The sequence below is a fragment of the Haliotis rufescens genome, unplaced genomic scaffold, assembly GCF_023055435.1.
Source record: "Haliotis rufescens isolate VD_foot unplaced genomic scaffold, xgHalRufe1.0.p SCAF_10, whole genome shotgun sequence".
NCBI lineage: Eukaryota > Metazoa > Mollusca > Gastropoda > Lepetellida > Haliotidae > Haliotis > Haliotis rufescens.
Genome location: NW_025963780.1, coordinates 36,270,241 through 36,283,430, shown reverse-complemented (window position 1 = coordinate 36,283,430; position 13,190 = coordinate 36,270,241). Strand labels below are relative to the sequence as shown.

Below are 13,190 nucleotides of genomic sequence, written 5' to 3'. Positions count from 1 at the left end.
TGGGTGGGTGAGGTGAGTCGCTCTCCGGGCGGACGCTCTACCTCTAGGCCACGGAGGCGGTACTTACTTCTGGGTGGGTGAGGTGAGTCGCTCTCCGGGCGGACGCTCTACCTCTAGGCCACGGAGGCGGTACTTACTTCTGGGTGGGTGAGGTGAGTCGCTCTCCGGGCGGACGCTCTACCTATAGGCCACGGAGGCGGTACTTACTTCTGGGTGGGTGAGGTGAGTCGCTCTCCGGGCGGACGCTCTACCTCTAGGCCACGGAGGCGGTACTTACTTCTGGGTGGGTGAGGTGAGTCGCTCTCCGGGCGGACGCTCTACCTCTAGGCCACGGAGGCGGTACTTACTTCTGGGTGGGTGAGGTGAGTCTCTCTCCGGACGGAAGCTCTACCTCTAGGCCACGGAGGCGGTACTTACTTCTGGGTGGGTGAGGTGAGTCGCTCTCCGGGCGGACGCTCTACCTCTAGGCCACGGAGGCGGTACTTAATTCTGGGTGGGTGAGGTGAGTCGCTCTCCGGGCGGACGCTCTACCTCTAGACCACGGAAGCGGTACTTACTTCTGGGTGGGTGAGGTGAGTCGCTCTCCGGGCGGACGCTCTACCTCTAGGCCACGGAGGCGGTACTTACTTCTGGATGGGTGAGGTGAAATTGGGTCGCTCTCCGGGCGGACGCTCTACCTCTAGGCCACGGAGGCGGTACTTAATTCTGGGTGAGGTGAGGTGAAATTGGGTCGCTCTCCGGGCGGACGCTCTACCTCTAGACCACGGAGGCGGTACTTACTTCTGGGTGGGTGAGGTGAGTCGCTCTCCGGGCGGACGTCTACCTCTAGGCCACGGAGGCGGTACTTACTTCTGGGTGGGTGAGGTGAGTCGCTCTCCGGGCGGACGCTCTACCTCTAGACCACGGAGGCGGTACTTACTTCTGGGTGGGTGAGGTGAGTCGCTCTCCGGGCGGACGCTCTACCTCTAGGCCACGGAGGCGGTACTTAATTCTGGGTGGGTGAGGTGAGTCGCTCTCCGGGCGGACGCTCTACCTCTAGGCCACGGAGGCGGTACTTACTTCTGGATGGGTGAGGTGAAATTGGGTCGCTCTCCGGGCGGACGCTCTACCTCTAGGCCACGGAGGCGGTACTTAATTCTGGGTGAGGTGAGGTGAAATTGGGTCGCTCTCCGGGCGGACGCTCTACCTCTAGACCACGGAGGCGGTACTTACTTCTGGGTGGGTGAGGTGAGTCGCTCTCCGGGCGGACGTCTACCTCTAGGCCACGGAGGCGGTACTTAATTCTGGGTGGGTGAGGTGAGTCGCTCTCCGGGCGGACGCTCTACCTCTAGACCACGGAGGCGGTACTTACTTCTGGGAAAGAGATCATGACAGAGATACCGATGCGCGGAAATTTAAACATTTGAAAAAATATATCCTGGCACTGGACTTATTATACCAGTGGGATAGAGGTGAGCCGAATTTTCTGTAGCGCAAATCTTAAAACAAATAATGTAAAGGGACCGACCATTTGATATTCTAGGGATTGTTGAAAAAAGAAAGAGATTGTCAGCCACAAAAAATACAATATTTTTTCAAAATATATTTGGTCTCTTAGTTCTAACTAAAAGCATATCTGGTTTTGCAGTTGTAACTGAAGAAAGGGCTAGTTTCCATACAAAATCCAACCTCAAACCAACTCAAACACCTACACCACTCAATCCCGCACAGAATACCAAATGGTCGGTCACCTACCTCATGTGCAGTTACGGATGCGTACCCGAAGCCCTATTAGTATTAAGTCCCCGTTACACTATCAAAATCATTTATCAAAAAACTTTGTAAAAAAAAATTTGACTAGGTTATTTTGGTCAAAGTTGGGCGGTTTACACAGATCAAAGTCTTTGACAGGCCATCAAAGTTTATGCGGGAATCTTTCTTGCCAAGATAAAGAAAGTTTTGCTGTTATATGTATTTTGTGTTTTGTCACGTCGAGAAGACGGCGTCGGAGTCGGCAATGGAATACATGGTCCCGGGATTGGCTGCAGAGGAGGCATCAGCTTAGTGCCTACAATCCCCATGACAACTATCTAATAATTAAGAGGGAAACGTTCAGGTTTCTTCTTGGAAACAGTGAAGCCGTACATTCGAAAGCAGGACACACGACCGTGGATTTGAATTTCTTGATGTTTCTTGCAGTCTGATTACATTAAAGTGCATCAAAGTTTGACAAAGCTTTTGACGGCATGTTACATTATCAAAAAACCTGGTCAAAATGGACTTTTTGGACTCAAAGTTTCTGACAGTGTAACAGGGATACTGTAACATTGTTCGAGGATATTGTGACGTCATCGCATTATGACGTCATTTGTTATGCATGACGTCATCGTGTTTCACTCCGTCATATGCAACGTTTTGTTGATGAAGAATGTCGATACTCACCATAAACATTAATCGTAGTAAACTCAGAGTAACGTGAGCGTGATGGATGTTGCGGTAGGCCACAGCCATGATTCCGAATGCAGTAACTTATCATTCCATGACGCTACAGATGTCATATCACAGTCGTCAGTGAGAGACGGCGGGGGCTACAACGACTACGATGAAAGCTGGTAAGGAACTGAGAGGAACTATTTTAAAAATTCAAACTTCATTTGCTTTTTTGCTTTTATGGAGGTATGAACATTAAAACTGGTGTGCATACTGTGCAAGCTTGTAAATCAATAAATGCAAAATAATATAAATCGATTTTTATAAAGAAATACGTCAATATTAACAATTTCAGAGAGTGTTTATTTAATCATTAACATAAAAAGTGGAGACAACAACCGATAACCTCAAGAATGTAACAAACCTCCGCATACTCTGTTATCAGCCAACCAGGAAACAGTGGGTGTGGCCTAATATTCTTTTTAGGTTTTATTCATTTTGTAAATACAGTTTCTATTTAATATGTTTACGATGATAGTTACAAATTATGTATTTCTGGAGAGGATCCAGTGAGCAGGATGTGCTTTTTCCCAATTTTGACTGTCGTGTCAAACAGCACAAGGATCTGGAAAGTAAATGCTTTTTAAATAGACAGGCGTGGTGGGGTAGCCTAGTGGTTAAAGCGTTCCCTCTTCACGTAGAAGGGCCGGGTTCGAATCCACACATGTTTACAATGTGTCAAGGCCCCCTCTGTCCCCCCATATTGCTAAAAGCGGCGTAAAGCCATACTCACCCTAAACAGAAACAAGCAGTTTCAGGCCATGTTTTCTTATCGTCACAAATCCTGAAGCCGATTTATAGTGCTAGCTTACTGAGATACCATGCCGCAGTTTAACATGAATACCCCACTCAGACACAGTATACTGACTCCGAGCCGACCAGTCCTTGTTTTAACCCCTTAATGCCGAGCGTCAGACAGGGTAACAAGGAGTACCAACTTTTAACGTGTTTTGGTATGACGCGGCCGGGGTCGAACCACGGACCTTCCGCTTTCCTGGCGGACGCTCTACCACTAGACCACGGTGGCTGTCCTATATCAAAGAAAACACTGACAGTGTGACGTATCATGTACACCTGCTGCACTGCACCGAATAACACCAGCCGCTGCAATGTTTTACCAAAATGGAGTATTGCCATATAAGTCTATTTCAGCTCATCCCTTGACACACGAAGTACATCAATCACCACACCTGTCACTTTCGTCCCCCCACATCATCTACATGACAAATTAACCAAGAAGTAAAATTTTAAGACTTAAAAAAAATAAAATCAAACATTCAGAACGGATACAAAGATCAAGCCATGTTATTTGTCGAGGTTTTTTGGTGTTTACACTGAATATTGGTTTACGCCTCCTTTACCAGCAACATCACGGCGGGGAAAGAAATCGGCTTCGCCACATTATACCTATTGGAATCGAACCCGGTATGACGAGCGAACGCTTTAACCACTAGGCTACCCAACCTTATAGGGGTTTCCCCTCCACATTCGTTTCGTACCATATACATGTTTGAGAAGAGGAAGCGCCCATGTACCGGGCCAACAAGCGTTACCCGTGAAGACCTGGGGTAGAATAGGTCTTCAGCAACCCATGCTTGCCCTAAAAGGCGACTAACGGGATCGGGTGGTCAGGCTCGCTGACTTGGTTGATGCATGTCATTGATCCCGATTGCGTTGATCGATGCTCATGATATCAATCACTGGGTTGCCTGGTCCAGACTCGATTATTTACAGACCGCCGTCGTATAGCTGGAATATTGCTGAGTGCAGCGTAAAACAACCAACCAACCAACCAGCGTCCTACCTGAACTGCACGTATTTAACCCCCTCGTTATTTCGCCCATGTGGCTAAGAACGGAAAAAACGTTTTAAGCCCATGGGGTTAAATTATATTGAAAGATTTGATTGATCTCTCATACCGAATACTAGTATTCTTCAACATGTGTTTTAGCACGCTTTAACACGCTATATTTGGTCAATTTGCACCAATATTGCACCTTAAGCCCTGTTAGATGTTTCCACGTTTACAAGGCACACTGGACCCTTAACGCAGGTGATATTCTAAATATTCAGTGTGACATTAAAAATACATATGGAAAACATGCATGACTGTGATATTGATTTGCTGTAATTTTTAACAGGTGTCAATTCAATTTTGAACTTGTTCTTGATTTTTGTTAAAGTGTTGCTCTCTCATTCCATTTGTGAGTATTAATTCATTACACGTGGGATATTCATTCTTCTTGTCATAATTTTGTGTTTAAGCCCTGGGCGTAAATTTGGATATAATAATACTCAACTTAAAGAGGACAAATCAGAAATGGCGCCAAGGGATAATAAAAACCGTGGAGTCCCTGTAAAGTGTATCAGAAAGTGCACATACATGGAACAATACCATGTGACGTAATTTAAAAATTATTTCACGACTAAATATTGAATATCACATTGTTCCAGGGGCGATTACTCTGACGATTCAAACGGCCAACCCGCCCGACCACTCTCCAGGCCCAACCCCGTGGTGTTGTTGGCGCTACTGATGGTGCCGTACATGGTGTTGTTCTGTCACGCCCTGCACGTTGGGGTAGATGTCAACCACGTGCTGCAGGTACGAACTGTCAAACAACGTTGGGTCGAATTTTGATGTGTCGAACTTATGGTTGTCTCGAAGTAAAAGCTTGGTCCCTGCATATTCCATATTTTTTATCACTTTCGGTTGTCTCGAACCTCGGATAACTCGAAGTGTTTACGTACATCACAACATGTTTTAACTGAATATGACATGTATGACACTCAATGTCCAGTCAGCTATCCTAGCTCTAAGACCATCGTAACTCCCATACTTTAACTCCATTACTTAATATTAGTCCACAGGAGTCCGTATCTAAAAATAGACGCCCTCATGCATATTCATGACCATCTCCACACGGGCTCGCGTGTGGAGATGGTCATGAATATGCATGAGGGCGTCTATTTTTAGATACGGACGCCTGTGATTAGTCTTATCATTCAAGTTGGCCCGAAGCGGTTTAGTATTATTATTGTCTTCTTTTTTTAACCAGCTAACTTGCATGACATTTACACAATCTTCGGACTTGTCTTCGGTATAGTAGCACCGCGGTTACTTATAGTTATGTTAAAATTGCATTCGACCTGGGTAGTTTTGGGGGAACCAGGTTAGGCTTACCTACCCTTGGTTAAAAACCTAGGTAGGTACCATAGAAACAATTCTCATTTTTTTACCAAACAGTGCAGATATAAAATTGAATGTGTCGAGTTGTTCATTTTCTCCATTGAATCTTGACGTCTACCCTAATGTCCACACATCGTGATTGCAGGATGTCGCCGTGAACGCCTTCTACATGACGACATTTGTCCTCTGTCTCCTGGGAGCTGCCAAATGTGAGGAACTATTGTCACTCGAGTTATACACTAAACAGCGCTGTATGGTTACTTGTTACAAAACGGGCGCTATATATCGAGTTTTGGACTGAACAACGCTATATGGTTACTTGTCACTCAACGGGCGCTATATATATATATATATATATATATCGAGTTTTAGACTCAACAACGCTATGTGTTTACTTGTCACTCAGCCGGCGCTATATATCGAGTTATACACTGAACAACGCTATATGGTTACTTGTCACTCAACGGGTGCTATATATCGAGTTTTAGACTGAACAACGCTATATGGTTACTTGTCACTCAACGGGCGCTATATATCGAGTTTTAGACTGAGCAACACTATATGGATACTTGTTACTCAACGGGCGCTATATATCGAGTTATACACTGAACAACGCTATGTGGTTTCTTGTCACTCAACGGGCGCTATATATGTATATATATATATATCGAGTTTTAGACTAAACAACGCTATGTGGTTACTTGTCACTCAACGGGCGCTATATATCGAATTATACACTGAACAACGCTATATGGTTACTTTTCACTCAACGGGCGCTATATATCGAGTTTTAGACTGAACAACGCTATATGGTTACTTGTCACTCAACGGGCGCTATATATCGAGTTTTAGACTGAACAACACTATATGGATACTTGTTACTCAACGGGCGCTATATATCGAGTTATACACTGAACAACGCTATGTGGTTTCTTGTCACTCAACGGGCGCTATATATGTATATATATATATATCGAGTTTTAGACTAAACAACGCTATGTGGTTACTTGTCACTCAACGGGCGCTATATATCGAATTATACACTGAACAACGCTATATGGTTACTTTTCACTCAACGGGCGCTATATATCGAGTTTTAGACTGAACAACGCTATATGGTTACTTGTCACTCAACGGGCGCTATATATCGAGTTTTAGACTGAACAACACTATATGGATACTTGTTACTCAACAGGCGCTATATATCGAGTTTTACACTGAACAACGCTATATGGTTACTTGTCACTCAACGGGCGCTATATATATATATATATATATATATATATATATATATATATATATATATATATCGAGTTTTAGACTTAACAACGCTATGTGGTTACTTGTCACTCAGCCGGCGCTATATATATATATATATATATATATATATATATATATCGAGTTTTAGACTTAACAACGCTATGTGGTTACTTGTCACTCAGCCGGCGCTATATATCGAGTTATACACTGAACAACGCTATATGGTTACTTGTCACTCAGCCGGCGCTATATATCGAGTTATACACTGAACAACGCTATGTGGTTACTTGTCACTCAGCCGGCGCTATATATCGAGTTATACACTGAACAACGCTATATGGTTACTTGTCACTCAACGGGTGCTATATATCGAGTTTTAGACTGAACAACGCTATATGGTTACTTGTCACTCAACGGGCGCTATATATCGAGTTTTACACTGAACAACGCTATATGGTTACTTGTCACTCAACGAACGCTATATATCGAGTTTTACACTGAACAACGCTATATGATTACTTGTCACTCAACGAACGCTATATATCGAGTTTTACACTGAACAACGCTATATGGTTACTTGTCACTCAACGGGCGCTATATATCGAGTTTTACACTGAACAACGCTATATGGTTACTTGTCACTCAACGAACGCTATATATCGAGTTTTACACTGAACAACGCTATATGATTACTTGTCACTCAACGAACGCTATATATCGAGTTTTACACTGAACAACGCTATATGATGACTTGTCACTCAACGAACGCTATATAACGAGTTTTACACTGAACAACGCTACATGGTTACTTGTCACTCAACGGGCGCTATATATCGAGTTTTACACTGAACAACGCTATATGGTTACTTGTCACTCAACGAACGCTATATATCGAGTTTTAGACTGAACAACGCTATATGGTTACTTGTCACTCAACCGGCGCTATATATCGAGTTTTAGACTGAACAACGCTATATGGTTACTTGTCACAAAACGGGCGCTATATATCGAGTTTTACACTGAACAACGCTCTATACGTGTAAAGCTCTTTTGTTTCATGCTTTGGTCCAAAATACAAAAAGCAAAAACAGAATGTCCTAGCATCATATATTATATATTTAGAGAAGACAAGATCTCGTATTATAATAACTTTAGACTGCGAGAGGCATTCTGAAATCTGAACTTAAATAATTGATTTCAATGTGACCGAAAACTGTAGTCCACCGATCAGATAAAACGTGCCTGTTTATTGTTCTAATGTAGCCCGGTAACCCCGTAAAATAGCGGTGTAGATTCGTTCCCCTGCAATATTTCTTTTGACTATGTAATGCGACTGGTATCATCGTTCCCCGACAGTGTAGGTCGGGGATCCTGCTTCCACACACTGGTGTGCCTGGACCGAACTCATGATATATTTGCACTTTGTCATAAACCATCATTCACTCATTTATGTAAGGCACATTTTCCTCCAAATTACATTCATGCTTAAATTGGTTGAAGCGAGCGTGACAGTCTACAGAAACGTGTATTTACTACTAACCGGAGCCCGCTTGCACAGGGCCCCGTTTTCTCAAAGCGACCAATCTCATTAAAAACAGATCTAAGTTCTCGCTGCCGCTAAACAAAGATCTGAGGACATCCCATTAGGGGTCACGTCAGAACGAACGTTCACGAACTGACCGACCACTGAAACGACTAACAAGAAGTCGACATCAGCCAATTAGAAAGCAGCCTTTTCGAGCTTTACGGCACTCGTTTCAACCTGGCGACTAAGCTTGAAAAATATGTTGACACAGTTCTCGATTAAAATTTTGAAAACTGAACACACGAACATTCCGGAAGGTCTAATATATGGTTAAGAGTGTATGGCAGTACTTCCCACGTACTGTGCAACGCCTCCTCCGTTCAAATGTTTATCCTACGGAAACGAGAGATAGACGATAATGTTGACGGAATTAGTCCTACTGGCCGTAACTGTCGTTCGGAACACACCGTGTTAACGTTTTCGAGTTTGCATGATTAGAAAACACATTCCGACTGTCACTTTCAGGATCACACTCCGTCGCAGTGGTGACTCAGCATAACACCACTGCCACAGGCTAATTTGCATATCACGTGACCGGACTTTTCTCTTGTTTGTAAACAAACGCGCTTTTTCAGAAATCAGTATAGAACGGACTACTGCAAGTATTTGGGGGCGCTTTACATATTGTTTGGCATAACTATATAGATATGCTACTACAACTGCGACAGTGAGTTGCATGACAATATATATTTATGCATCAAAGTGGGGCTTCGATGACAGCAGGTGGAGCCGTACAACCAATGTAAACATAGGATAACTACGCAAAAACAAGTAGATTTTTACGTATTTGCATACTTTCTCAATGAAAGTTAACCATTCTTTGACATTTGTTTATGAAAATGTGTAGACTTGTCAAACATGAAACGATGAAAAGCATATGCAATATCTTGAATGGACTGTGAAAGATGTGACGAATCGTCACATTGCGCTGGCCTGTGGCAGAGGTACTATGCTAGCTGGCTGTCGGCCGCATGGAACTCTGGGTAGGAGAGTGTTTCAGGATCTGGTAAGCGACGCTTTGATTGGTCGGATGAAAGGTCGTTCTGACGTGACCCGTAATGGGATGTCCTCAGACCTTTCTTTAGAGATAGCGCGAACTAAGATCTGGTTTTAATGAGATTGCATAGCGACCATAGCGCTAGGAAGACCGTAACTCCCATACCTTAACATAGACTTACGACAATCGTAGCGCTAAGATGACTTTGTGGAACGGGACCCTTAGCACTAAGAAAGTCATACTCGTAACTCCCAAACTTTAACAAAGTCCTGCCGACATTAAGGATACCGATACAAATTTTCAGTCGACTATGACAGAAATTTGATTGTTGAGTTTCCATTCCTTGTTTTAGTGAGTTGCTTCAAAGTTTGCGTGTGTAAATGACCCTCCTCGCTATACCGCTAGTGTACTACCACCGTCAACGCCTGCTGGAGTGGACGGTGCGTCTACTGTACTACGCCAACGACGGCCCGTTGCCTGGGGTGCCCCTCGACAACACGAAGCGCTGCATCGGCGTCCAGACCCACGACACCGACTTCAACCGCCAGGCAGACACCGTCAGGAACTACCACGCCACCGAGACGAGGAGGGCACGACGTCACATTCTTCAGATGAGAAAGAAATATAGTTCAAGAGGTAAGTTGTCTTATCGAGGACTAGAGTGTTTGTTTGTATGATGTGTTGTTTAACGCCGGACTCAGCAATATGCCAGCTATATGACGGCGACCTGAAAATAATCGAATCTGCACCAGTGAATCAAGTGATTGATATCATGAACAATGATCCACGCCGTCGGGGTACGATGACACACCAAGTCCACCAAGTCACGTAGACCGGCCATCCGATCCATTTGGTCGCCGCTGAAAACCTGCATTGGTTGCTGAGAAACAACTCTAACCCGTTGTGTTTGTTTCGAATTCACGGGGGAACATAATGTATGAATGAAGGAACGGAGGGTGAAAAGCTGAAAAACGAATGAATGCATGAGAGAAGGAGGAATATCAAAAGAAAATCTGATCGAGATGGAGAATTCACTTCACCTGATAAACCTCTTTTCTACAGGTGGGAGGGTCGATTTTGTGAGAACAGCTTTTCGTAATGCGTTAGAAATCCCTCCCTATCTTTGACAATGTATTTATATTACGCAACACGAAACATGCCTGGTGCCGTTATAAGACATCCTCCCGAGGCAAGAGAGTTAACTGACTTTAAAAGTCCAGTTTCCACCCTTGCCGAACTAGGCTGAAATTACTGGGCTCGATCGTAGCGCCACCAGTGGCTATTACCAGTTATGTCCCTTCTATGTCTCTCCTATGGACCAATCAGATTCAACCTCTCGTATCACTTGCGTTTGCTTCACACAAAATGGTGGCGCCCAGTCAGGACGATCTGATCGATAATCAAGATCTATATTGTGATAAAACGGGTCTTACATCGCGAAATGAATCAATTCACGTGAGCACCTTGATTAAAAACATGAAAAGATTTGGAAAATATCTGCTGACAACGAGTTTGCGGTTCACATGCTTCGCAAATCCTGCAATCGACCGAAATCTGCATGACAGTTTACGAACCGGATTTCGATTTCGGTGCGCGATTTTGATTGGACTATGCATAGACTCGTTAGTCCAGCCAAAATGTAACTCCATAATACCAGCCTAGGCCGGCAAGGGTGGAAACTGGACTTTTATAGTCAGTTAACTCACTTGCTTCGGGAAGATGTTATAAGACAATTTCGGCGATAAGGATTCGGCGGAAAGACTAGGGGGTAGAGATGGCGCAGTCGTGTAAGTCGCCGCGATTCACCCGTCAGAGTATGGCATTCTTCATGGGTACCAGAACACCTATATGTTCGTGGGTTTGAGTCCTGGTTCGACCTGATTATGTTTCTAGGTCTGTCAGCACCATACCGGTGCTCGTGGGTTTCACCACGGGGGTAAACGCCTTGGACCTGCATCACTATATGCATTCCTCAAGACAGGCTGACGCCGTGATATAACCGAAATACTGTCCTAAGCGACGGTAAACCCACGCACTGAGACGTGAGACCCTTCCACCGTCACTTACTGCAAAAACTGGCACAAAGCAACAGCACTTCCTTGTGACAACATAAAATAGTTTATTGAAAACAAGATTGCACAATCCACTGTTTTTCTACAAAGTAATATAAATATAAATATACATGAAGGCTCTCAATGAGGTTCGTGACCACTGGCCCTTCTGTAACTTTAACGACACTATTGTCTTTCCGTGACTAACAAAATGGCCACTTGTGTCTTTCCGTGACTTACAATCACGGAAAGCTGACACACCGTGATATGACTAAAATAATGTCTAAAGCGGCGTTAAATACAACTCACTCACTTTTAAACGCTTTTTCGACATATGAAGAACCCTTTACAAGAAGACATATATCTTTGTTAAATACATTCAAAGTATTCTTTGTTATATGTGTTGGTTTCTAGTGAAGAAGCTGAAGGATTTGGCCAAGGAGCGGAACATGATCTTGTCGCGACTGCAGCTGAAGTTCCCGGAAGTGGAGCACGAGAAGGAGACTCTGATCGCCGAGAGGGACGCCATTGAGAAACAGCTGGAAGAGGAGAAACGACGGAACAAGGAGCTGATTGGTCGGTTCCAAAGAATCAACCAACAGTTCGGCAGACTCGGACATGCGCAGTACCCACCTCCGCTGATGGCGCTGGACCTTTACAAATAAATAGTACTTTAGTATTACTGCGATGTCCATAAAACAAATAAACAATGTCACGAAAACCAAGAGGGACAGTTATTCAATCTGAGTTTACAATCACCAGACTTACACTGATGATCTTAACAGGTAATGAACAGTGATCCCCTGTGTTCGTATCCCCTGTTTGAATCCTATCACGGGAATCTGTCTACGATTCGTTTGACAATACATAAGCTGAATCGTGAGTGAATCATCATCACTGTGCCGTCTACCGTTTGAGCTAACCTCACTGTTTTCAAAGTCACGTGTTTTGCCTACTTGCAGGGACTGTAAACAATTGTCTGAACACACTGCTCCACAATTACCAATTGTTAAACAAAATAATCAGAGACAACACTTCCTAATAAGGAATGACTTGGATGTAGGGCATTGTTTTCATCAGGTTCGTTGCTCCGTCATCGCCGATCATACGTGCATGGTCTACGTGCATAGCGAACTTGATGTGAAACAAAATATGGCCATTTAGACGCAATGACACGTGTGATATATGTTTACATTTTATATATAGTTTATGGATTAATTTAACAATTTATCAGTTTTATTTATGAACTCCAGATTGCACTTCCCAATTGATGCAACAACCTGACTGAACCGTTGTCCTTTAACCAATAAACGCCTGTAAAATTAACTTAAGAATTGACTTTAACTTTGTGTGAGTTCATTGAAGTATTGGGGGCACGGGTCATCATAGCCATGGGGGTCATGTTTAAACTTGCAACCCTTCGAAGTCAACGAGCAGTTTGTAGTGACAGCATTGCTAGGATCATCAATGCAAGTTCTCATGGGCACGGGTGGCCCAGGCGTCTAAGGCGCCGCGATTCGCTGTGCAGAGTTGCGTCCCTTGGGCACGCCAGAAACCTATGATTGTCGGTTCGAATCCCGGTTCGCCCCGATTATGTTTCTAGGTTTGTCAGCACCATACCCGTGTTAGAGGGTTTCA

At 44.0% G+C, this 13,190-nt stretch overlaps 1 protein-coding gene across 1 annotated transcript; it reads left to right on the top strand.

Moving 5' to 3' along the window:
• Positions 1-2,363: 2,363 nt before the first annotated feature.
• Positions 2,364-12,277, top strand: LOC124131053. Its single transcript, XM_046494132.2, has 5 exons — positions 2,364-2,591; positions 4,924-5,074; positions 5,805-5,868; positions 9,907-10,137; positions 11,967-12,277. The coding sequence occupies exons 1-5, from the start codon at positions 2,464-2,466 to the stop codon at positions 12,215-12,217; spliced, it is 825 nt and encodes a 274-aa protein (XP_046350088.1). The 5' UTR covers positions 2,364-2,463; the 3' UTR covers positions 12,218-12,277.
• Positions 12,278-13,190: the final 913 nt, after the last annotated feature.

Excerpts from the sequence above, each read along its gene's own strand:
- LOC124131053 (XM_046494132.2), top strand. The coding sequence starts at position 2,464 with ATGGATGTTGCGGTAGGCCACAGCCATGATTCCGAATGCAGTAACTTA. Across the intron at positions 2,592-4,923 it reads AACGACTACGATGAAAGCTG|GGGCGATTACTCTGACGATT; the intron begins GTAAGGAACTGA and ends ACATTGTTCCAG. Across the intron at positions 5,075-5,804 it reads ATGTCAACCACGTGCTGCAG|GATGTCGCCGTGAACGCCTT; the intron begins GTACGAACTGTC and ends TCGTGATTGCAG.